General features: G+C 36.9%; 4 protein-coding genes across 12 annotated transcripts; 3 read left to right on the plus strand and 1 right to left on the minus strand.

Moving 5' to 3' along the window:
* Nucleotides 1–2,305: 2,305 nt before the first annotated feature.
* LOC120010327 (F-box protein At1g49360-like) lies at nt 2,306–4,272 on the plus strand. Of its 4 annotated transcripts, none has more exons than XM_038861103.1 (3): nt 2,306–2,527; nt 2,971–3,805; nt 3,910–4,272. In XM_038861103.1, coding segments are annotated over exons 2-3 (831 nt in total). In that variant the 5' UTR covers nt 2,306–2,527; nt 2,971–2,975; the 3' UTR covers nt 3,911–4,272. The 4 variants fall into 4 exon arrangements, with proteins under 4 accessions (XP_038717031.1, XP_038717030.1, XP_038717028.1 ...); XM_038861102.1 differs by having other exon boundaries at nt 2,971–3,537; nt 3,625–4,272; XM_038861100.1 differs by having other exon boundaries at nt 2,971–4,272.
* A 78-nt stretch (nt 4,273–4,350) lies between these two features.
* Nucleotides 4,351–5,117, plus strand: LOC120010495 (putative receptor-like protein kinase At3g47110). The gene is made up of 2 exons (XM_038861287.1): nt 4,351–4,611; nt 4,755–5,117. Exons 1-2 carry the CDS (start codon nt 4,351–4,353, stop codon nt 5,115–5,117), a joined length of 624 nt encoding a protein of 207 aa, XP_038717215.1.
* Nucleotides 4,945–7,654, minus strand: LOC120010326 (probable LRR receptor-like serine/threonine-protein kinase RKF3). The gene has a single exon (XM_038861099.1). It carries the CDS (start codon nt 7,107–7,109, stop codon nt 5,166–5,168), a length of 1,944 nt encoding a protein of 647 aa, XP_038717027.1. The 5' UTR covers nt 7,110–7,654; the 3' UTR covers nt 4,945–5,165.
* A 9,630-nt stretch (nt 7,655–17,284) lies between these two features.
* On the plus strand, nt 17,285–24,972 carry LOC120010628 (receptor-like cytosolic serine/threonine-protein kinase RBK2). 6 transcript variants are annotated; one of them, XM_038861414.1, is made up of 10 exons: nt 17,286–17,507; nt 17,618–17,811; nt 18,784–18,890; nt 19,013–19,378; nt 19,514–19,765; nt 19,856–20,010; nt 23,769–23,848; nt 23,933–24,068; nt 24,164–24,313; nt 24,530–24,972. In XM_038861414.1, exons 2-10 carry the CDS (start codon nt 17,744–17,746, stop codon nt 24,695–24,697), a joined length of 1,482 nt encoding a protein of 493 aa, XP_038717342.1. In that variant the 5' UTR covers nt 17,286–17,507; nt 17,618–17,743; the 3' UTR covers nt 24,698–24,972. The 6 variants fall into 6 exon arrangements, with proteins under 6 accessions (XP_038717346.1, XP_038717342.1, XP_038717341.1 ...); XM_038861413.1 differs by having other exon boundaries at nt 17,737–17,811; XM_038861416.1 differs by having other exon boundaries at nt 17,287–17,507; nt 17,737–17,775.
* The last annotated feature ends 358 nt before the right edge of the window (nt 24,973–25,330 follow it).

Here is a 25,330-nt window from a genome sequence, read left to right on the forward strand (position 1 = left end):
AGTCAAAGATTGACCATCCTAAAACAGTACATAGAGAGAGCACCAAAACGATCCTGTGTCTTCAAATTAGCAACCCTAGGAAAAGAAGATTCCAGGAAGCAGAAGAATAATGGTGCCAAGGAGAAAACATGAGACGAGGACGCTGCAAGCACGAATGAAAAGGTTAAGACACAACCAATCTTGTCAGATGAATCTATTGTGGAAGGAGAAGTAAGGTAGGGGAGACTGGAGAGGTAGCTGGGAGGAAGAAAAAAATTCTAGTCAAAACAAGTTAAAAAAGAAATAATTAAATAATAAAGAAATAATAAAGAAATAAAGAAAAATAATAATTTAATGATGTAGATATTAGAATCGAGATACTAATGGAGTGATTATTAAATAGAGATGTTGTAAATCATCAAACAATACCATTTGATTAGTTAAAATAAAGAATTTATTAAGAGAGATTGTTGCGAATAGTCTTAAAGCCATGTCAGCCCAAACGAGTCATTCCTAATTATCCAAATCATAAACCCAGGTCTAAGGTTGTCAAAAAAATCGCACAAATCGAACCGAACGTCAAACCGACCAATTGATCGGTTATTATAAAATATATGTTAGTGATGCCCGATCGAAAAGCATCGATCAAAACCGTCAAAAACCAATTGAATGGTTGGTTAAATTTATGTCAAAAAACCGGGAAAAAAAATCCACCGAACACCCCTACCTAGGCCAACGCTTGCACTCTGTCCGTTGCACCCGAATGCTAGCCTATAGCATTAACAACACTTCTCAAACGCGACCTCTACAATTCTGACGAAGACCAAGATTCTCATATATTTCAAGGAGATTGATATCTACTAGTATTATGAAACGTTTACAATTATCAAGTTATTAAAAGAATATTTAGTTTCCTAGTTTGTTAATAATTGTCAAATATGAGGTTGAATTATAGAGTTAAGTTCTATTATTTGTAGGAATAGGTATACAATTATTATTAGTGTTAGTTTTGGTTGAAAAACTATATAAACCGTGGCTTTGTAGTTAGGAGGTATCAAACAAATTAATAAAAAAAATTTAGATTAATTCTCTCTCTCTTGTTTTTTTACGCAATTTCGAGCAAAGGAAACCCTAGGTTTCATCATTGGTGCTTTCATTGAGAGGCTCCTTTGAATGGCAACCGACGAGGAACGACTCGATTCATAAGAGAATAAACTACAGGCTTTATGCCTGGAGTTTCAAACTAGAACTCGAGACATTCAACAATTGTTGGCTCACTTTGAAGAGGTGATCACTGCTAGCTGCAATAGACGACATCGATGTAAGAGTACCCATAGTAAAACCCGTCGTCACTCCCATGCCAGTTATTCTAGATCATCATCTGATTCTCCAATTCACTCTTCGTCAAGGAAAAAAGAGTTAAACGCTGACACTGCAATTGTCGATGTCGAGATCACGGTGATCTCAACAAAGCATCTCAAAAAGGACAATAGCATGGATTCCAACAAAGGTGATCATCACAACAATGATAGCCGACCAGGGTCTACGTCGGATACATCAGAGCAATCATCAATTGAAGATGAGGAGGATGATCTGAATGAATCATTGACCTCTATTTTCGATGAAAAAAAAGAGGAAGATTTGAACGTGAATTCTATTGATGTGGGAATAGATGAATTATCGATTCCAATATTCGATGATTATCCGGACGAAAGAGATTTGTTGCTGCAAGAAGAGATCAAGGAAGAAATATTGGAAGAAAAATCAGACATTACTCAATTAGCAAATCCTGACAATATTATGATGTTTGTTGAATATGTTGATTTTGTCATTCCCAACTGGTTTAGTAAGGTCAAGAATCCTTCAGTCTCTTTGATAATTGAAGTTGAGGGTTCAAGGAAGTATTGGTCGGAGACATGCTTCTTCGTATCAATGATGTTATTTTCAACAGGGTTTTTACTATTACCACTCTTTAAAATTTGAGGTCGAATTTTCTTCAATAAGGGAAAGGCCGGTGCAGTTTCCTGATTTTTTCTTTGAGGACAAAGATGGTTTTAAGGGGATGGGAATGATGAAGACCAATATTCTCATATATTTCAAGGAAATTGATATCTACTAGTATAATGAAATGTTTACAATTATCAAGTTATTAAAAGAATATTTAGTTTCCTAGTTTGTTAATAATTACCAAATATGATGATGAATTATAGAGTTAAGTTCTATTATTTATAGGAATAGGTATATAATTATTATTAGTATTAGTTTTGTTTGAAAAACTATATAAACGGTGGCTTTGTAATTAGAGGTATCAAACAAATTAATAAACTCTTGTTTTCTAACGCAAGTTTAAGCAAGAGGAAACCCTAGGTTTCATCAGATTCCCTGAAAACCTTATAGCATTAAACACCGACTGAGCATATCATCTCCCTCACGCCCCTTTCTCTCCATAACCACTCCCTACCAGATATTATCCATGGTGATCGATTTCTGGTTTGTGACATGTAGACTTTCAGTTTTGGAAGATTTGAAGAATTGAGGATTCAGTTAAGTAAGTGATTTCCTTTCAAATAGAGTAATCCTATCTTGTTTTTGCATTGGGATTATTGTGCTGTAATTGTTGTCTTGATTGTTTTTTGGCTGTAATTGGATATTGATAGCCTTTGTGGTAAAGTCCGATTGCATTGGTGAACCATATGAGTATATAGCACACCAGTTGTTCGACGAAAGTCCAGTCCATTTGCTTAAGCAATTTAATTGTTTGGATTGTTTTCCCAAGAAAACTAGATCAGCAAAGAGCCAGTTCATGTGGATATTGGTGGTTTCAAAACTGCTATAAAGCTCAAACGAGAGTATAAGCAAGCATAAAATGTTGGGTTCAAGGGATATCAATTTCTTGAGTTTGATATTATTTTTTTATTAACTTGAACAAAAGCAGGGTTTTGCCTCTCAATTCCTGTTATATTTGCTCACAATTTGTTGAATTCATTTTAGGGTTTATGCTGGACCTGCCAATGTCTCCTAAGAGAAGAAAGGTTGTTGTGAAAGAAAGTAGAGATTGGTCTGATCTTCATGGAGATATCTTGAGATTAATTAAAGAAAAACTATGTCTTATTGACCAATTGAGATTCAGGGCTGTTTGTCGGAGCTGGCGTTCTGTTCCTTATGTCAAGTCTGCTGATAAACTACCGTGGATATTAGGATTGCGCAAAGCATTTGGCTGTAAATTTCTAGCATACTACCTCTATGATCCATTTAACCGTATAGAGTATGTCCTGGGTCATCAGTTGGCTAGATCTCATAATGTGGAAGTTTATGCATCCAAACATGGTTGGCTATTTCTTGGGGATCATGAGAGTAAATTGTTCTTATACCATGCTTTCACTAAGAAAACCATTCATTTACCCACCCTGAAGCTTGCTAGTACTTTTTTTCGTAGCACAGGTACATTCTCCACTATTCCAACTTCTTCGGATTGTGTGTTTTATGTGTTGGATAGCGGGTGGAATCAGACAGATTCAATTATGTTATACACTTATCGCAATGGTGATCTAACATGGAGTAAGTTTGAGCTTGCGAATCCTTCTCTTTCTTTGAACATCATTTGTAGCAAGGAAGGTCTTTTGTACTGTTTTTTTGATATGGCAGTGATGTGGGCATTTGACATTGCTTGTGGAGATTGGCGCCAAATCCCCATTGATGCATCAGAGATCAAGTATCTGGATTCTGACTTTCAAGCAAAGGGAATGTCTCCGTACCGTTCCTTTAAAGTGGTTGAGTCCTGTGGAGAACTTTTGTTGGTGTATTATCGTTTTGCATTTAAGCCCTGGTACGTTTTCAAACTGGACTGGTCTCTAATGGCATGGGTGAAGCAAGTTGAATTAGGTAATCATGCATTGTTTATTGGCGAGACTTCATTCTCGATTCCAACAGATGGGGAAATCAAATCTTTAGCTGGTCATATCTATTTTCACGGTGACGTGAGGCCTCACTTCTACAGTTTCAAAAACAGTGCTCGTCACAAAAACAGTGAGTTCCGTCCATTGAGATGCAAGTACTACTCCCACCTCAAAAGGCTTCCACGACAATTCGAGTGGGTTTGGATAGAACCTCATTCGTAATTGTATTCGCCAACCCTCTTTGGTAAGAAGGTTCATTCCTGCTTGTATCACCCAACTTTCTTTCATCTTGGCGCTACTATTCTGATGTAGTCAGATTGAAGCTTTTTGCTTAACTTTGAATGACAATGTAGTTGTTCCGAAGTTTATTGGGCGTGATTTTTCCTGTTTGCATTGAGATCTTTTTTCCTGGAACTAGTTACTTATATACTTTCTCAGATTCCTTGTTGCCAATACCTTAAAAAATGAAGATGGCATGTTGGTTGCAGTGAGAACAGCTGCTTGCAAAAGTATCGAAAAACTGTCCAAACACATTCTAAGGATGAAAAATAATAACTGGAACCCCTCATTTGTCTACTGTGACTTGAAACCTGGAAATGTACTTCTAGATAGTAATATGGTTGCTGATGTTGCTGATTTCTTTGATTGGCATTTGGCAATGTATTTGCCCGAAATCCATCAGAAAACGAGAGTAGTACAGTTGGATCAAGGGGCTCCATCGGTTACATTGCTCCAGGTAAAAAAGATCTCCCACATTGAAATTTATGCAAGCCAAAGTTGTAATGTCCCCTAACTTCTTGTGATTTGTTTTTGGAGTATGGTGTGGGTGGAAAAGCCTCTACTTGTGGGGATGTCTACAGCTTTGAATCCTACTACTAGAGATATTCATTGCGAAGAAACCCACAGGACAAAATGTTCGAGGAAGGTTTGAGCCTAAATAAATTCGCATCAGCAGTGAAAGAAGCACTAGTTACTCTAGCCATAGTAATAGCATCAGCAGCAGCAGCAACAATGGTTGCCTGTACAGTTGTGGAGTGTTTAGCTTCAACGATAAAAGTGGGTCTTTCGCGTGCCTCTCATTCAGCGAAAGAGCGTTTAACCATGAGAGTTGCATTGAATAAGTTGCAGGAGAGAAAAAGGTCTACAATGGAGTTTGACAGAAAAGAATATGAAAAATGCCTAATCTATGAATTATCTCTCGTATGTTCTGAAAGCTGTAATAATTACATTCAAGGAAAATGAGGGTCTTGTATAAAAAAAAAAAAAATCTGTTCTACAAGCTCTATACATTCAACACTCTGTGTCTACCATTGTCTCAGATATTAGCGGACGATCATTATTTATGCTTGAAGAACTGGACATATAGCTCCATCCAACACTGACAGGCTCACTATCAAGATATGCTGCAGGAATCGGATTGGTAGGCGTTTCGGCTTCTAATATATTCACAATCTGGTCCATGGTAGGCCTAGCATGTAAGATTGGATGAGCACAAAGAGTAGCAGTGTAGACATATTGCTCCATCACTTCTGATATCCCCAATTCCGCCATATCTTTTTCGATGATGTCCGAAGCTTTGCCCTGCTGCACCAGAGACCATGCCCAATCTGCTAAAAGCGAAGGCTTTCCATCATTATTTTCAAACGCTTTTTTCCCGCTTAGAAGCTCAAGAAGCAGAACGCCAAAGCTATAAACATCACTTCTCTCGGTTAATTTCCCGTACAGGGCGTACTCAGGAGCTACATATCCAAGAGTTCCAGCAACTCTGGTGCTCAAGTGTGACATTCCTGCTGCATTATTAAACTTTGCAAGACCGAAATCTGCAACTTTTGGCTCGAACGTCTCGTCCAGAAGTATGTTACTTGCTTTAATATCTCTATGTATGATGGCTGGATGCACACCATAATGTAAATAACACAATCCTCGCGCTGTCCCAAGGGCTATCTTCTGACGAATCGGCCAGCTTAGCTTCTTCTTCTTCTGTCCAGTTTCGAAGAGATGATCGTAAAGGCTTCCGTTATGCATCAAGTCGCAAACGATGATTCGTTGGTGACCTTCCATGGGATTTGTTGCAGTACAATATCCTTTCAAAGCAACAAGATTGACATGCCTTACACTTGCAATGATCTCCAATTCATGTTCAAAATTTGCGTCGCCTAATGCAGAACAGTTTTTGAACCTCTTCAATGCGACTTCAGTTCCGTCTCTCAGTACTCCCTTGTATACATTGCCATAGCCTCCCTTACCAATTATATTACACCTTGAGAAATTCATGGTAGCTCTTTTGATTTCTTCTATTCTGAACTTGACCAAGTTGGGACTTTTGCTGTACAAGCCATGCCCAAAGACCAAGCTCGTCTCGTCTTCTTCGACAGAGTTGTCCTTCTCCTTCTCCTTCTCCTTCTCTCTCTCCCCTTCAACAAGATTGTTCTTCTTGCACCCATATTTTCTGAATATCGTCCAGACGAACCAGATCGTCAAAAAAGCTACCAAGATTCCAAACATAAAACCTCCAACCACACCAGAAAGATTAACCTTGTGCCTCTTTTTGACAGATGATTTTATTGCAAATTGAAGCCTCAACAAACATTTTGTCGTCGCTTGATCTGTCAGTCCAAGCTGATTAACAGAAGCAGCTGCATACATAAACATGTACACGGAACAATCCATTGCAGACCAATTTCCAGAACCATCAAGATACATTTTCCCAGTACTTGACAATATGTTAGTACACGACTCACATTTAGTACTATTCTCCAGCGACTGATTGCAACTAAGCCTCATTCGATCCATTTCGGACGCTGGAATCCGGTTCTCAAACTGTTCCCTAGATGTTATGTTTCCACAGCCCTGCCAAAACCACTCTGGATGATACCCACAATGAGTTTGGATATCAAAATCCGGCGACAATTCGTCAACCACATTCTGGTATGTATCCCAACATGTAGGAGCAGTCGCAGGAGGTGGAAAGAAGTACCCGTTGGTCTGAAGATACGCTGATCGTACATAACGGATTCCATCAATAACATGTCCACACCGAGAAGGCACGTCTGTAAGTGAAGGCCTCCATGGAGCACCGGTGACAATCTCGCGAAGAAGATCAAAGTTCAATGGACAAGAGGTTTCTCCACTAAGGTTTCTGTTTGAGTTTGTGAGACAATAAGCAGTGGAAAAACTGCAGAACAACGCTGCAAAGCCTAATTTGAATGCAAAGAAGATGAAGGAAATGGACATCTCTTAGCGAAAGTTTCAAAAGGAAATAAAAACTGTCAAGAGTCTTGGCTTTCTGATGGAGCCACAATCTTCACAATGTCTCAGCTTCCATGGCCGGTTTTGGCGGATAGTGTAGGGCGGCAACTGAGAGAAGAACCAAAAAAATTGTTTCCATGAAATTACAAGAGACCAATGACTTATACAGTAGAGTCCCATGGTTTTTTCTACTGAATCTCTAAACCAATCTCATAAGATTCTGAGGACGGACATTGTTGTTAGCAGAAAAAAACAACATAAGAGTTTCAAAGTAAACAAACCCATGATTCCTGGTTTACAAACAAATAAAGAGTTAAAAGACTACAACTGTCAAGATAGAATTATGCCTCTTTTTTTTTTTGCTTTCGAGACGGATAGAACAATGCTTGTGTCCTCTAACAAGACAATGTTAGAGACTCTGTCTGAACAAAATAAGTAATTCTCAGTTCATTCCACAACTCTGAAAATATTTTCCAAAGAAACAGACAAGAAGAGAAAACTGTGATCATGATTTTCAAAGTCCATGCTTGTATTTTTGTAAGGCAAGCCGGTGGATAAGGCACTTCACCCAAGAACTCCAACCTTATATGTTGTAAATCCACGTTCTCCATATAACCAATTATATTGTCCACTTTGGGTTATTCGGTTCCCATGGATACATCGGGCCACCATCCGCACGACTTCGTTTCTCCTAAACCTAACAAATGGGTTAAGCCCAACTTACCAAGTTAAGGAAAAGATCTGGATAATTATAAAGGAGTGGACTTATCCTTATAAAGAATGAATAAATCCTTACATCTTTTGATCGGGATAACATTATAACCTTATTTAAGTCCATAAATTTTAGTGCAAGATATAGACATTCTGATATGTATGAGGAGATATAATAAGAACAAATGAATGAGTTTGAGGACTAAAAAATCAAAAGGAGTTGATAATAGACAAACAAAACAAGTTTGTATGCATATTGACAAAACAAGAATTAGAAGCAGAAACTTAAATCTAAAGTATGATTGCTTGCATCTTTTTCTCAATATTATCAGACTTTCCTTACTACACAACAACAAAATGAATTGGAAAAACCAGAACTAAAACTAAATTATGAGCGGAATCGGAATCTCATGAAAGACCTCTTGGAACGTATTTTTTAGATAAATGATGTAATAATTCTCGTAAATGCACGATTGACTGAAATAGTATAACTAATGCAAGTACAAGGTCAAATCCCACAAAGACAAGTATAACTTAATCGTATTACCTAACTCAATAAACTAAGTGATTATGAGCAAAACAATTGTAAGAAAAGAGAGGAGAGAATTTAGCTAGAAAGAAACTAAAATTCAAAATTTTGTTAACAAGATGAGAGAAGACTAGGGTAATGATTTCACCAAACAATTCAATTACAAGTCATAAAGATCAAGCATACAATATCAATTCCAATTCAATGGTTGATTTTTTCTCAATTATGTTGGTTCGTTCAGTCGCGGTGCCTACAAATATCATTAATCATGTTCGATCACAATTGCTAACCCAAAGTTAATGACCCATTAAGATATGAAGAACTATACAATCAATTAATCCTCTAAACTGTGATATCTAGGCCTTCGACAATTAATCTTTCCAATCTCAACTCCACTAAGACACGTGAATTGTGGTCGTTCCTTAGTCTTAGTTAGATTAGTTTATATGCAAATTTGAATGGTGTGATTAAAAAATCAAACATACAATAAACTTTCATATTCGGTGGTTTCCTTCAATTTCTTTCCTTGCTTGACTTTACGCGCGGCTTTTGTCTCCTCTATATTCTTTCCCGTTAGTTTCCTTATCTTCTCTTTTTCTTCTTTGTTTATTTCAAAAGTTGGCTCCCTTTTTTGTCTTCTTGTTCCCTTACTAATTCTTCCCCGCTTTGACCTTTTGCAACCCTTCCTTTGCTGTGCCCAAGTCTCGATCTTTGGTTTCCTTCATGGGTAGGACTCTTTTGATGCCTCCATTCGTGGTCCACACGCCACTAGCACCAACTCGTTTCTCCATTAGGATATTTGGTTCTAAAGAATTCCCTACACGTAGGGTCTTCAAGAGGACATATATCCTTTATGGGCTTCAATGATCAAGCCTTTCTACCAATTAAAAGCCAACATGGATGGTAGTTGGAGTTGGCGGTTCTCTTAGGGTTCCCTTATCTATGATCCTTGAGGAAGAGGATCAAGTTGGCCCTTGCAAATAGCTTGATGCACTTTAATCCTTTGGGCGAAATGCGGCAAAAGGGAGGAAAATTCATGGACCGACCTCATCGTCTCCACCCCGTAAGATCTATGAAATCACGACTTTAGGCAAGATTCATGCCTAATTCAATAAATATAGATAAAAGTAAGTGTAAATTAAGTGAAATATAAAAATATGTAGAATAATATCATACGATGAATAAACAAATCAAGGAATACCCTACCATTACCTTAGTAATTCAAGAGAATCGACCCAGTGCTTCTCCATACCATCTTCACATTTGCCAAGACTGATAATGAACGATGATCTATACTAAAGAGAATTGGGCAGTTGGTCTCATCTTCCCCATTTGACACTCAAATATGAGCTAACTTCATCCTCTGGCGACTATTCCGGCCAACCAAGGGGTTCAAATGACTGCAACCCCAAAATCAGCCAAGTTTGGTTCCAAGTGACTCATAGTAATAGCTTTAATGTGTGGGTTTGGCGATACGTTAATAGGCCCGCGTTATTGGTTGAGTTGAGCCGCAATGGGCCAAACAGCTTTTTATCAGGTCACGTTCGCGTTTTGGGCTACAGTAGTTGGGTAACCACGTTTCAGCCTTTTACGAAAACCTTTTTCATCTCTTCCGTCTCAACCTCTAATACCGTACATCGACTTCCATCTCGTCTGAAAGCAATCAAAGTCCCCTGCTACCAACGTCTTGATTCGCGACGAGAGTGCCGTCAATCAACTCCTCTAATCAGGTATGACCCGATTTCTTATACAATTTCGCAACCCTTTTTTATGTTCGTAATTTGAGGGTTACGGCTTTATGCAATGGGTTTTCGATTCTTTGGTTTAGGGTTTGCGTGTGTTTTGTTGTTGCTTTCCGCTGGATCGTTCTGGAAGTGATCTAAGCCTTCATTCGTGACTTATGTTTGGTTGATTTGTTAAATTCAGTTGCAATTGTGGTGTTGATGGAATTTTTTTCGTACCAAAACGTTTTGACAGTGATGTTTGCTTCGTTCGATTTCCTTTGTATAAAGCACCGATAATTAGATGTGGTTTATTGTCTACGGTTTCTTCTTATATTCCTTGTTAATTTTTGAGATATTTAGGGACACTCATTATCATATGCAATGTGTAGTTAGATATTACATGATCCAGGAAAATGGAGAAAATGAGGTTTTCTTGTCTGTTTCTTAGCTCAATGTATGTAAGATCTCCTACTACACAGCTTCAAATATTTTAGTCCTGATTTGTTGAGCTATTACTATGGATTAAAGTACGTATATAATTTTAGAATATTCTCTTATCATTTGATATTTATACAACAAAATGTAATCCTTTCATGGAAGAGGGAAAGGTTGAGGAAACACCAACTAATTTTTAAGGTTGTCTTTTGGGTCAGGTGACTTTCCATAGAAGGTATGTAGTTTTGGTTGATTCATTGTTACAATTTACCTTGAAACATCATATATATGATGTATATATTATGATGTATATATCGTTGCTTTATCTATGCTTGTTGCTGGAAATGTTGTAGAATGAGTGGTTGCCTTCGCATTTATCTACCATAATTTTTTTATGTGTACCTATATTCTTGTCACGCAGTATGAGTAATACCACCACACCTCCTGCACCATCAAGCCAAGTTACAGACAAGGCCAATTGGGACTCTGCCCAAACAAAAATTTTTTTGGATCTTTGTGTCGAACAAGTTAAAGAAGGAAGGAGGCCTGGTTCACACTTCACCAAGGAAGGTTGGCAGAAAATAGTTACTGGATTTGCTGAGAAAACTGGAAAGCACTATGATCAACCACAATTGAAGAACAAATGGGACAATATGAAGAAGGAGTACAAATTGTGGAAGAAATTGCGGCTTCATGACACTGGGACTGGATGGGACAATGTCCGTAACACTATTCTTCCCGACAATGACTGGTGGGAGAGAAGAATTAAGGTAAGGACAATCCTTAGGGTAAATTCTGTTACAGTTTTATAACTTTGTCAATGTTTACTGTCTTCACTATATTGATGTGCATTCTTCATGAAATATATGTTGGAATGATATTAATTTAGTTGTTGCATTATCTGAAGTTAGACAAGATACTTTAGCCCTCCCCCCCCTTTTTTTTTTTTGGAGTTGCAATCCTAAATTTTTATTTTCTTGCTAAACTAGTATCCTCATCCTGGATACAAGTTGTTATTTGCATATGTGTCTCTTCTCATTTTGAGGAGAAATCTGTGTCTTGAATTAGGGCTGACAGTGGGTTGTGAACAGATCAACGTGAACATAAAATATCAATAGTAAGACAGAAGTTTTTGACATTCTAACTATCTTCTTAAGATTAGGGGTGTAGATCCCTATTCTATGCATCCAATAAGTGCAAGCTGCTTGTAATTTCAATTATCCCATTCAATTTAAAATTAAAACTGAAGAAAATTGCTTCAATGTAGCACTAATAAGAGGAGAATGAGTCATTTGTGCAGTCAAAAAGAAGCGTGCCCTTCTATCATTCTCATCATAAAGATATGTTGTAGGTTATACAGTAGTGGACGTTTGGTGAGTAAGTGTTGGTGCATAATCTAGAAAAATGGAATGGAGGAGTTTTTGAAAGGGAGAAATTACTAATGTGGGTGGTGAAGGATCTAGTTTTGTTACTCTGTCTTCATGGTAGCGAGAAAGCATTATCAATGAATATTTTGTTATTGGATGAGAATAAATTCCCTATTGTCTAACTGCTGATACCATCAAATAATGCAGCACCTTTTGTCATGTCATAGCCACCGCCCAAAAACAAAATCTTTTGGCACTCAATGTATTGAACTTGATCAGAAGGAGCATAAGTTTTGTCCTTTAGTTTTTCAGTTTAATGATAAGTTTGGACTTTGGATAATTTTTAAGGCAGGAAAAAAGGGAGAAACGACAACAAGGATGAACCATGACCCAAAAAATCTTTCAGATCTGTTTTTCCTTCTTCCTATCTGCTTCATTTTTTTTTATAAATTGCCTGCTTGTTGAATCACACACTTTGTATACATAATTATTTGATCCATTGTTCCCATTTGACCTATACATGAAGCCTAACGGGTACATGAGTTGTTGCACAGAATCAACTCTATCTCAGGGATTTAGCTTAAATGACTGTGTTCTTTCAGTTTTACCTCAATTATTTGTTCGACTTTTTAGATTTCTTTTTTCCTGTTTTATTTTTTCTTTTCTTTTCTGTGAAAGATTAGTGGTAACTGATATGTTGGATCCCTTGATATAAAGCTTTAAATTTGGGGTCAGGAGTTATGGTAGGTGTTTTCACTTAAGTAGGCTGCTAGGAATCAGGATCGGTTGGGGATGATTGAAATTACAAGCAGCTTGCACTTAATACATGTGTATATAGCTTTGTAAATGCTAAATAACATATTTTTTGACTACATTATAATACATAACTTTCTTGTACTACATTTCAGGAAGACAAAAAGGTTGCCAAGTTTCGAATACAGGAACCTGAAAACCTTGAGCAGTTGGAGACACTCTTTGATGGAATTATGGCCACTGGTGAATTTGCATTTTTTGCAGGAGCATCAAACGAGAATGCTGTGAACCATAATGATCAAATGTAAAGGTCAAGCATAGGAGAAAATGTGGATTCTCTCCACATCTCCTCTGATTACTCTCCTGATCCAGAGTTTGACATCAACATTGAGCAAAGTAATGAAGTAACTAGCTCCCCCACTCCACCACTTCATCAAGTTAGGAGGAGGTCAGTCACGTCAGGGACCCGTGGAAAGAAGAAGCATAGGGCATCTGCATCTGACTATCGCGAAGACATTAGCAAGTCCTTGGGAAACTTAGTGTCTGCTGTGAACAGCCGATCTCATTCTATAGCCAGTACCCCTATTTCAGATGCTAAAGCTGAAATTGCTGAGTGTATGCATATTATGGAGGAAATTCCAGAGACTACTGAGATGGGAGCTTTGCTTTTGTTTGCTCTGAAACTATTCCATAACAAAGACCATCGTGAGTACTTTACTGCAATGTTACGCAGGGACTCGCAGCTTGCGTGGTTGAAGATGATGTACGCGGAGGCACAGGGGGGTGGTGCAGGGGGCAGCAAATCAAGAAAAATAAAATAAAGCTTCAATTTTCAATCATTTTATGTTTAGACTATTAAAAAAAATTATTTGAGTTGTTCAATTTTCTAGATTTTGACATTTTGTTTTATCTTTTCAATAAGTATACTTATCAAGTTATGTTTGGAATGAAATATCAATGTGAAGTGCTGAATTTCTAATTAGGTGTGCTGTTATTCCATGCAATTGTGTTAAATCTGAATATGGTGGTAAGAAATATTAACATTAAGATATTTCATTGCTCTTAACAGGATATGGATATGTATGCCGATGAAACTGATCAGTTTATTTTGGAAGAACTTGCGGCTATTACAGGGGTCGCAATTGTTGCGGCCAGTGAGGTTATGTCTCATATTCCACGAATACCTTGTTGGAGGTCATGCTACACAGGCCATATGTACATGACAGACTTGTTACGTGGTAACAAAATCAAATGTTTGTCTGTTTTGAGGATGGACAGGAGTGTGTTCAGGGACTTGTGTAGACAATTAAGCACGAGTTATGGCCTTCAAGCATCTCGTGAGCTTAGTGTCAAAGAAATAGTCGGGATGTTTATTTACACTGTTGAAAATGGTGTCGGCAATCGGTCGGTGCAGGATAGATTCCAACATTCTGGGGAAACAGTCCATCGCCAATTTCATAATGTATTGGCCAATTTGATTCGGATGTCAGACGATATTATTAGACCACGGGATCCAACATATTCGACAGTCCCGAGGTACATAGAAGATAACGAGATATATTTTCCATATTTTCGGGATTGCATTGGGGCAATTGATGGTACGCATATTCATGCATCAGTCCCTAATGATGATCGGACACGATTCATTGGGCGAAAAGGCGTGACCACGCAGAATGTGATGGCGGCATGTGACTTTGATATGTTATTCACATATGTGTGCGTGGTGGGAGGGATCGACGCATGATTCATGAATTTTTAGTACAGTTCTCTCTAATGGAAACTCAAAGTTTCCCCACCCTCCCCCAGGTCAGGCATATGAACATATTTATTATAAAGTACTATGCAATGTAAAATTCGTTAGTAAGTAACATTAAATGTCCTAATATGTTACAGGAAAATATTACTTGGTTGATTCAGGATATCCGAATCAAAGTGGATATCTAGCACCGTATAGGGGACAGAGATACCATCTAGAGGTATTCCGAAATGGTCTTGATGTATCGACACGACGAGAAGCCTTTAATGATGCTCACTCATCTCTCCGCTCGGTTATTAGGGTACTGCTTGTTGACTTGCTATTTAGGTTACTTTGCTAGTTTCCCTTATAACCTTCATGTCTTCAAAGTGGATGTACTAATAATGCTTGATACATATTGTGGTTTTCATTCATGGAGGTCGATGGGACACAAAAATCATGTATTTCACCCCACTCCCTGGTAAAGTAGGCCTCTTGCATCGTGTTGATGAATCGAGGTTAGTGATTGTCATCTCTGATTGCTTCTGGTGGATTGTCATAGGAAAATGGCTCATTTGTCAAAGTGTAGGAAGTGCTCAATTTTATTCCTCAACTTATCCGCAGTAGCTAGAAATGTGTCTGAGAACAATTATGAGTGTATGAGCATCAAACTCCTAGATCGTCTGGTCTATTTTGATCTCATCTAGCTAAAATCTCACTCTATTGCTAACAAACCGCTACTTTTAGAAGAAAACAGTTCTAAAAATAAATCTCTAGATTTTAGTTCCTTTGTACAATGTACTTTCATACATTTCCAGCAACATAATCCTAGATTTCAAACAAAACATGAACAAACAATTAACATAAAATCTTTATACTTTTGCCATGTGTCGCCATATGACTTTTTGGGAGTATCCACTGATGGATTTCATGCTACCATGTGTCGCCATACAACTAAAGGTCATATTTGGTACAAACAATTTGTTTTAGAATAATATTATAGGGCATGTTTGGTAAGCTATTTTGGCAACAACATATACTAATCGGTAGTATATATATGGTAGGTGCCAACGAAACAACAATTTCTTGCCTCCAATATCGAGACAATATTTAGACCATATTATTGTCAATTGGGAATGGTGCTCATGAGATGAGGATTATTTTTAGACCATTTCATTTTGTTCCCCAATCTACCTCCCCATATTAATAATGAAATTTCATAACTACCCCGTAAATTCTCCTTCCTCCTTCCTCTGCAGCTGCCGCCTCCGCAACGGCTCCGACTGCCTCCCTACCTACGTCGCCGGTGACAACTCTGATATCGTCGGGCCGCTGATAGAATGAGGACCATTGCGTTGGGTTGGTGAGAAAATTTGAGTGGGAATGAAAAAAACTATGCAATCATTTCAATGAAAAATAACATACGAACAGTGGACTATATGGGTCTTTACTGGGCCAAATCTTTTAAAAAAAATTATATATTATTCATTGTTAAATTATTAGAAAATAATATAATTATTTAATTATTCTTTATAATTAAGGGAAAAAGTCTTTCTAAGCATAAATTTAACTGTATCAATATTTTTAATTATTTTAGTTAATTATCTTTATTTTAGAAAATTGATTGTTATTTATTTTTACATTTATTTGCATCCGTTACAACTAAAATGCATAATAACCCTGCACACATGGACGGATGCATGTTTAGTCAAGGGTGAACAATTGTCCTTGGCTTTTTGTTTATTACTTTATATGTATGTATATGGACACACATTAATGGTAGAAAGTAGTTTTATAATATAATTACTATTAGTAAAAGATTAATCAGTTTCATTTTTCTAAAGTTTCCAGACCTAAGGGAATAATCTTTGATGGCAAACTAAGTTTCATTATAATGTCATTATATTAGCTCATGAATTCAATCCTAGTTAGTGACAAATTAATATTGCACCATTAATCAGATAGAAAACTAAATTAATTCAAATTAAATAGTGTCAAACATGAACCGAAAAGGAACCTGATTTGTTGCTTACATATTTTATAGCTAGTCTCAAATCTCTATATATCTTGATTAATAGGTTTATAGACTTCTAAGAGAGCATTTTTTATCATAAAAATTATCAACAATCTAATTTGGAACTCGAAGGTTAAATGATAGTTTAATTATGTGCCTTTGAGAAAGATAATGTTGATGTTATCTAAATGAGTTCATGAAACGATTTTAAAATATGAAAAATCGCCGAGTACATTTGTAAATAAACTTTCAATTATTATATATTGTTATTTATAGGTTTTTAATTTTCAGTGTCGCTTTCTATAATTTTGAAAGCATAATTAATAAATAACCAAACCCCCTCGTAACTTTGTTGACCGTGAAATAACATCATGCGTCCACCCTTGCTTGCACGTAATTTACCATAGAATATTACACAATAATATATATTACCAACAAAAGTTGAACCAAACACTATCAAATACCAACCATTCAAACAACATTTATGATATCATTATTGTCCAACATATCTTCTACCACCATATACGATGTTAGTGGGTAGTGGCAAAATTGTCGGCCAAACAGACCCTCTATCCACCCAAAATTAGACCCCATCTTAGCCTCAAATCTACGTAATATGTGAAATATCTATTGATTACAAACACACATGTCCACTTACCCATTAGACCATCACTTACTAACCCTCCACATTAATTGAGGGCTCAAATGGGGGTTAGTCTCAAACATCATTCTTTGTGTTATTTTTTTTTTTGAAACAGATAGGGAGATTCGAACCCTAATCATTATGACGATATATCATTTTTACCATTCCAATTAATGGCTCTAGCCTGTCATTCTTGGGTTATTTAAGACGAGTTCTAAAGAAATATGAGAGAGATCTAAGTATTTTACACATAAAATCCAAAAACGATGTACGAAAGCAACGGTCCTCCATAAACGTTCGCCAACCCTCTCTCTATATTTGTGTGTGTTAAAGTCAGGGAGCAGAACTAGCAGCGGAGCTTTTACCATCTGTCAGCAATGCAGCAGAGCAGACCAACGATTCCCACGGAGACTCATGTGAGAAAGAAAGATAAAGTTAGAGAGAGAGGGGAGTAGGTGAGAGAGAGCGAATGGTAATGTAACCTTTTCCATTTATAGATGTCAGGATTACCTTTTTTCAGTTTTTTTCCCAATTACTAACAAATTAAAATGGCTGAAAAATTCTTGGTGAAATAATGTACAGAAACGCAAACTGGGCTTTTCTTTTTTTTTTCCTTCTTTGATGTTGTTTGGGGTAGCAACCGAAACCAAGTAAGCGTACTGATTTGTCCACACACATTGTGTTCTTCTTCTATTGTGAAGAGTATTCATGGCCACTGATAAGGATTCTTCTACTCTATGGTACGTGTTTGTTCTCCTTCATGTTCTCTCTTTTGGGTATGTCGTCTTATATATTCTGTAAAGTATTCATTCTTTTTTTGTGGGTTCGTGCTTCTTGTTCTTTTTAGCAAATGGGTTTTGTCTGATTGTTTACGTATATGCCATAGCAGAACAGAAATATATGAGAGATTGGTTTCTCTTTTACTTCTCTGTCTTTTTTTTTTTTTTGTGTATATATATTTAAATTTGGTACTTTCTCCTGGTGATTTTCCCTGAGTTTGTGTAGGAGATTTGGCTTGTGTATATCCTTTTGATTTCTTTCTCAATGTATCTCAGTTTGGTGATTATTTTATTTTGTATGCTAAATTTCAGAGATTTTAATTGAGAATCAGATATTGGAAGATCCTTTTAGATTCTATAGCCATATTTGATAACATAGATTTAATTGAGCCATGCTTTCTAACTTTTCAGTTTTTTTCTAACATCCCTCTTTCTGAACATGTTTTTAGATTTGGAAAATTAATTTCGAGGATCTCGGTATCCTAAAGTCCCCTTAAAAAAAATGCCTTACGAAATTACTTCTTGTAGTGTGCTTTCAAACTCTTGAGTTTTTAGCCTGTGGGATTTTGATACTATACTCAGTTACTCACACACACAAAACAAAAGTGATGATTTTATTTCTATCCTCTCCATATTGTATTTGGTAATTGTTAGATGCCAACTATGCTTTCCTTTACAAGTCAATGTTTCATTTGTAGTTTTTCCCTTGCACCTTTCTTTTCAATTGTGTGAAGTGAAATAGACAGTGACACCATTCTTGTCTTTTGCTTTTTCTATACCAACCATTTGATTGCATCATAGGTTTAATCTTCAATTCCGTACCTTATACCGTTATACGATGCTTATCAATGTCAAGTTGATTCTCTTTTCTTCTCTCGGTCATTCCCTTACCACACATTTTGAGTCTAATATTATATTTCTAGCTTCATATAATAAGTTGATTGTTGAAAGTGATAGCTTGTTGTCCAGGGAGAATTTGAAAGACTTGGACATATCTCAAAAAAACCAGCAGGAAGAGGTAAATGCAACCAAATATAAGAGACGAGGGTCCATGCCTTCATCTGCATCAGCCCATGGTACATATTTCCATCCATGTTGTTGTACCTTCTACATGTGATATCAATTTCTTTATACTTGTGGTGCAACTCCTATCCGTTCATATTCTACTTTTCCTCTTATTTTCTATTTATTTTTGTAGACCTGAGAAGTGCAGAAATGGAAAAGGATAGCCAAGATGGCTCATCTCCTAGGGGAGTTTTAGAAGCCTATTTAAAAGGTATGGAATCTGAAACAGGTTTTCTCCAGAATGACACAACCACAACAGATGTTCATTGCTCAAACTCAAGGGCAATGTCTAACTGGAGCAGATTCTTCAAAATATGGAAAAGAAGATCGACAAAGAACTTACCTTCCTTTCCTCCTCTAGCTGTGCCAAAGTTGTCCAAAAGAAAGAGTAGAAGCACAAAAGAGAATCCTGTGCTTAGAGATATATACAACTTCAAGTCTACATTGCAGAACTTCACCCTTTCTGAACTCAAAACTGCAACCAACAATTTTAGCCCTGGTACGTATTATTATTATGAACCAAATCAACTATAAAATGTTATTGGCTTACTCTTATTTCTGTGTCTAAAGGAAATGGTGGTTGAATTATTATTAGCACATTGATTTTTGTAATTATGGTCTTACCTTCTTGCAGAAAACATAATTGGAAAAGGTGGTTACGCGGAGGTTTACAAGGGATGTTTACAAAATGGCAAGTTCATAGCAATAAAATGCCTCACAAAAGGAACACCTGATGAGAGGACAGCTGGATTTCTATCTGAGCTTGGCATTATTGCTCATGTTGACCATCCTAATACTGCTAAGTTGATTGGTGTCGGCATTGAGGGAGGAATGCACCTTATTTTTGAGCTTTCCCCCCTAGGAAGTTTAGGATCCCTTCTGCACGGTTTGTTTCTTTTTTTAATATACTCTTGTACTTGAATCTTCTTCTTTCCTTTGGTATGTTTCTTATGTTTCCTTTTCTCACATTTTGCAGGATCAAATGCTAAAATAGATTGGAGCAAAAGATATAAAATTGCGTTGGGGACAGCAGATGGCCTGCTATATCTCCATGAAACTTGCCAAAAGCGAATCATACATAGAGATATCAAGGCTGACAATGTTCTTCTTACAGAAGATTATGAGGCTCAGGTATATTTGAAGTTTTAGACCAGAAGCAAACAAACATTATACTTCTGCTATTGCTTTTCTTTTCCTTTTCCCAGTCAAGGCAGCATGGCTATGCATATTTACCTAGAAATGGGCATGTGCAGTGCAAGACCTTACTTGTAGTTTATGCGTCATATAGCTGATAGCAGTAGTTGTCCATTAGGTTATTAATACTACGATTTTTAAGTTTGCCACTATGTGTAAGCTATTGTGGCACTGCCACTTCTTTTCCAAAATACTCTATTACCGATTAACTTGCTTTTTTTCCCCATTTGACAACTAATCTGTTAACTTGCTTTAGTTGCTCCCAAGTTACCAGAAACGCAAAAATTCAACCACAATTCATTAAACATAAATTTATCTTTATTTGTTTGAAAGAAAACCTCTCATATATCCATCGTACTGGACTTTGAACGTTTTAAAACTCTGAGGATTTATATCAATCAATGGACGATGATCGGCAATGTTCAGATTATTTCGTAAGTTTTAAAATGACACAAGTAAACATTAAGTTACACCACAAACATTGAACTATCCCCCATTCAAATAGATTTACAATGCCTCATGGTGGTAGTACTTACTAGTGACATTAAACTCCGGCTGCATTAAATGCTACGAAAATCAATTCTACCATTTGACAGCCCAAACTAGTAATGTTTTGTGTAGAGTGTGCTATATTAATTCATTTACTAATAAACCAGAGATTCTTCGTTGTACGGATTCCTCGTTGGTGAGCCTGTAGTTTAGTTGCTACGCAACAATGTCTATTGAATTGAATGTTCTGAGAAGCTAAAAGGATAATCAAGGATGGCAAACTAATGCTTCAGATGGCAAGTTCAAACTTGAAATGATGACAATAGAGATGGATATGCTTGCTAGAGAGTATAAAGTGTGCCCCGGCAAGGATTCCTTTTGTCTAGCGACATATTAGATTTGTAGTTAGAGGCTGCTTATATTTTAATGGATATTCTCTGAAAGAATGGGGTTTACAGGATTTGTTTCAGAAGTTTTTGAACGCAATTTTTTCAGAAGTTTCTAGATATGAATCGGTTGGAGTCCAAGTAAGAGTCTTGACATGCCAAAATGAAAGGTGCAATGGGATTACCTATTCACAAAGGACTAGCCTTCAGCAGAATTAAATCAGGTGATATATTTTGAAGGAAAGAGTTTTGACTAAGGACACATTGGTACTCCTCTGTAAGGATGGATTTGTCTATGGGGTTCTTGGTTCGCACATAATGTCTATTAGTCAACATCATCCTCCGAGTCTTTATCGCAAAAAATTTATTGTTGGGCACCCAGGAGGTGCCACAATTAACTAGTGTTCTTATTTGATTTTAAGGATCCAAGAATAGTATTTCAATATTGCTGTTCGACACTAGGCTTCAGGACTTCAGGGCATGTAAAGTAAATCCTTAAAGTCTGCAGTTATTATTTCTATTTGGCTGAAGAATTTACTCCTTAAGATTCCATTTCTTATATCCATAGAGATAGTTATCTTCGAGCGCAAGGGCAGTGCAGCCAATCCATTTCAATCATATTTTTGTTACCGTATGGCGTATCAACTTCATTTACGGAAATTTATGATCCTGAAGCATAGTAAGAATAGAGTTTTTTACTTAACAAAAATTTCTAAGATATGTTTTAGATGTTTTCACGGCCTTTAGATGTTTTCACTGCCTTTTGGGAGCATAAGTAAATGATGTAGATGATCATATTATAGCATGATATGCTATAGGCATTGGCATATCATTAGATGAGCTTATACTGTTTTAACATATTAGTATGTGCCACCCATATTCTTAAACTTGATGGTCGATGAAACTGTTGTCGTTTTTTTACTTGGCTTACATTGGGACTCCACTTCAGCTTCATTGGGATTGTTCAATTGTCAAGCTTGGTCTGGCAAGCCAAATATTTTTCTTTCCTGCAAAGGGCCGGGTCTTTCAAACTTGATCACCCAAGAAAGAGCAAGCATTATGTTGACCTCTGGAAAGATGTCACATGTCGCTGAGAGAAGCTGAACATGGTTCTGGATCATCTGATTGGCTGATCAAGTTAATATCCCTTTAGAGTCGATTGGAGGCATCTTCATTTACTCTGGGATGATGGCTAAAATGCATTAGGCTCTTTGTCAAAGGCGTATCAAGAGAATGTTGTAGATCAATAATTACATAAGCTGTGACATTACAAGGACAAGTGTGGGTAGTGTCTTACACTAGTACAAGTATCGTAGCAAAATGGAAATTGTGAAACAGTTCTAGACCAGAATGTTTCTGAAGAAATGGATATGGTTGCTGACCTTTCTCTTAAAGTAAAATCTCCGTTAGTTGGATTGAAATAAGTAGGTAAATTGCATTGTGTCTTTCTTTATAAACCTTAAACACATGATTGGTTAATAAATATACTGTAAGAGTAATGCAATGAATGCTACACCCTCTTTCCATCTCAATCAAATTTTCTTTTATGTTTTTAGTCCAAGATCATCTTGGCATCTTTCTCTAAAGTGCCCATGTTAGTGCGTGGAGCCACACGTAGTCAATGAGAATAAATACTTGTCTCAAATGAGCAAAAGTGATTCAGCTTTCCCTATACTGTCAAAAACTATTAGGAATTTGGATACTCTTTGCATAATTTTACTTATTATTTGATTGTTCAACCTTATGCTTCTGTAGAATTCAAATCATATGGTCATATAATAGATTTGTGCCTGCAACTAGAAAAAAACGTATTAGAGTTGCAAAAAGTTTAGGAGTTAGAAAAGTTATTAATTATTTACCAATCTATCTATATATCTAGGCGAGTTGCCCTATCTTTCTCTACTCGTGACACTGGATGCATTCTCAATTTCATTTGATGATCCTAGGTATTGCCTTGCATTTTTTGACAGACACTGTCGCTACAGATTGTTGAGTGTATGTAGCCGATTCCTCGAATCATAGGCGTCTCACAAGATGTGCATAGTCCAAGCCTCCATGCCTTGAGCCATAGTAATTGAGGGCTTAAACCTCATGGGCCATGTTTACATGAATTCATTGACTTAAATTATGATGCAATTTTTATTGCAGCGTTGTCTCTATGCTCATTATGCAACAGCATGCATCTTTTCTTCTTTATGTAGCTAAAAGAGTATTTCCCGTTTTCCTCACTAGTTGTTGAACTAATCAGTATGTTCCTGATCACATGTCAGGTAATTAAAAGGTTAACTTAGTGAAATAGCAAAAGTGATAGGGATCCCAGTCATCCCAGTAAGCAATCATATCCATTGATTGATGTGCATCAAGTTTTGTGGGCCCCTACATTTACATCAATCAATGGCCAAGATTGATTACTAGGATGTTAGGGATCGATGACTAGGATCCCTTACATTTTTAGTGAAATAGAGTATACCATGTCTGTGAATATTTCTTACCAAAAAAAAAGTATCCCATGTCTGAGAATGCATTAATTGTTTTTCCAATGAAATCGGTCCTTGATCAGGCCTGCTTTGAGGTTTACCTTTTGTTAATGATTTACAAAATTTCGTCCACGGTTTTATCATTTAGAACAGCCAAAAACTTGGAATATTAATGGCAAGATATCACTGATTGGTGACAATTTATGACATTTACTTGCGCAAATCTTATTGCTACTTTCTTTGTTTCCCTATCCTACCGTTGTTATTTGGTCTTATGTATATTGATGATGTCATATCCTTGGGTTTCTTATTGCCACTGATTTACTCAGCTTATTTGATGTAGATTTGCGATTTTGGGCTTGCAAAGTGGCTACCCAAAGAATGTACGCACCATAATGTATCGAAGTTCGAAGGCACATTTGGGTCTGTGAGCTTACATACTTTTTTGTTTCAGCAGATAATGAGAGTATTCATGATTTTATTCTTACGTTTATTGTTCTATTGCAGCTATTTTGCTCCTGAATACTTCATGCATGGGATAGTTGATGAGAAAACTGACATTTATGCATTTGGGGTTCTGCTCTTGGAGCTTATTACGGGACGTCAAGCTTTGGATGCCTTACAGCAAAACCTTGTCTTATGGGTAATAATACTCATGCCCAATTTTGTTATAACATCTCTTATTATGTCACGTAGACAGGAGGTCCTAAGCCACCTGATTGTTTTGCTCTATCCTAGGCTAAGCCTTTGCTTGATAAAAATGATATTAAAGTGCTTGTTGATCCTGCAATTGGCGAGGATTATGACCCTGAAGAAATGGATCGTATGGTTTTGACTGCCTCTTTGTGTGTTGAGCAGTCTCCTATTCTACGTCCTCGAATGAGTCAGGCAAGTATGAAGTCTTTTATAAACTGCACATCCTGCAGTTAGTATCATATCCAATGAATGGTCTTCTTCCAAGTTTGATTCCTTAGCAGGCAATCTTTCTCAGGAAAATTAAAAGCGTGAAGAAGAAAATGCTTGTGTGCTTTGCCTTATCAAGTTTTAATGGGTCTGTGGAATCAAACAGTGAGTGAGAATTGATACTGCTCATTGTTGGTGCAGGTTGTAATACTGCTAAGAGGTGACGAATACGTTGCAGAGTGTGCAAAGAAAAATAACAGGCGCTGCCTCCAAAGAACTTACTCTGAAGAGCTCTTGGATGCACAAGAATACAACTCTACAAGGTACCTTAACGATCTGAGTCGTCATATGGAGATTTTGGGTTCTTGATAGAAATGTAGTGTATTTAAGCAACGATAGCCGTTATAGTTCCTATAGGCTCTGACATTCTCAAAGGGTATTTCATGTTTGTTAATTCTGTGGGAACAAGTGTGCTTTCCATTGTAGAGCTCATATTCACTCTCTTTTTGAAATCCATGGAAAACACTGAGAAGTGAATTAGTTTCTGCCGAATACCCTAATGCGCTCCGAGTCTGCTATCATTACTGTATACACCAGATTTTGGTCAGACTTCAGACTTGAAAGGTTAAAATATTTGTTCAGTTTTACTTCTTTTGGAACATATGGAGACGGACAATGCAGCAAAAACCATATTTCACTCAAAACCTTTTGGGCTTATGTCTGGCCCATACTTAGTTCAAAAGCCCAATATGTAGATTAACATGATGACTTGGCAAGTCAGCATCCATATGGCTGTCTTTGCACGTGCGCACTAATAATTATAATCATTATTCAATATGCTTTTTAGAATTTAGCTCTTGTGGTACTCTTTTAGTTTTATGCAATTACGGTTTCAAATGAGAGCGACTTAAGCAACCCAATCATGCCAACACACGTGGATCTCTCATCCTCCATGTTAATTCTCATCCATAACAAGCTCTTTGTGTTTTTTTTTTTAAATGG

The sequence above is a fragment of the Tripterygium wilfordii genome, chromosome 12, assembly GCF_013401445.1.
Source record: "Tripterygium wilfordii isolate XIE 37 chromosome 12, ASM1340144v1, whole genome shotgun sequence".
Classification (NCBI taxonomy): Eukaryota; Viridiplantae; Streptophyta; class Magnoliopsida; order Celastrales; family Celastraceae; genus Tripterygium; species Tripterygium wilfordii.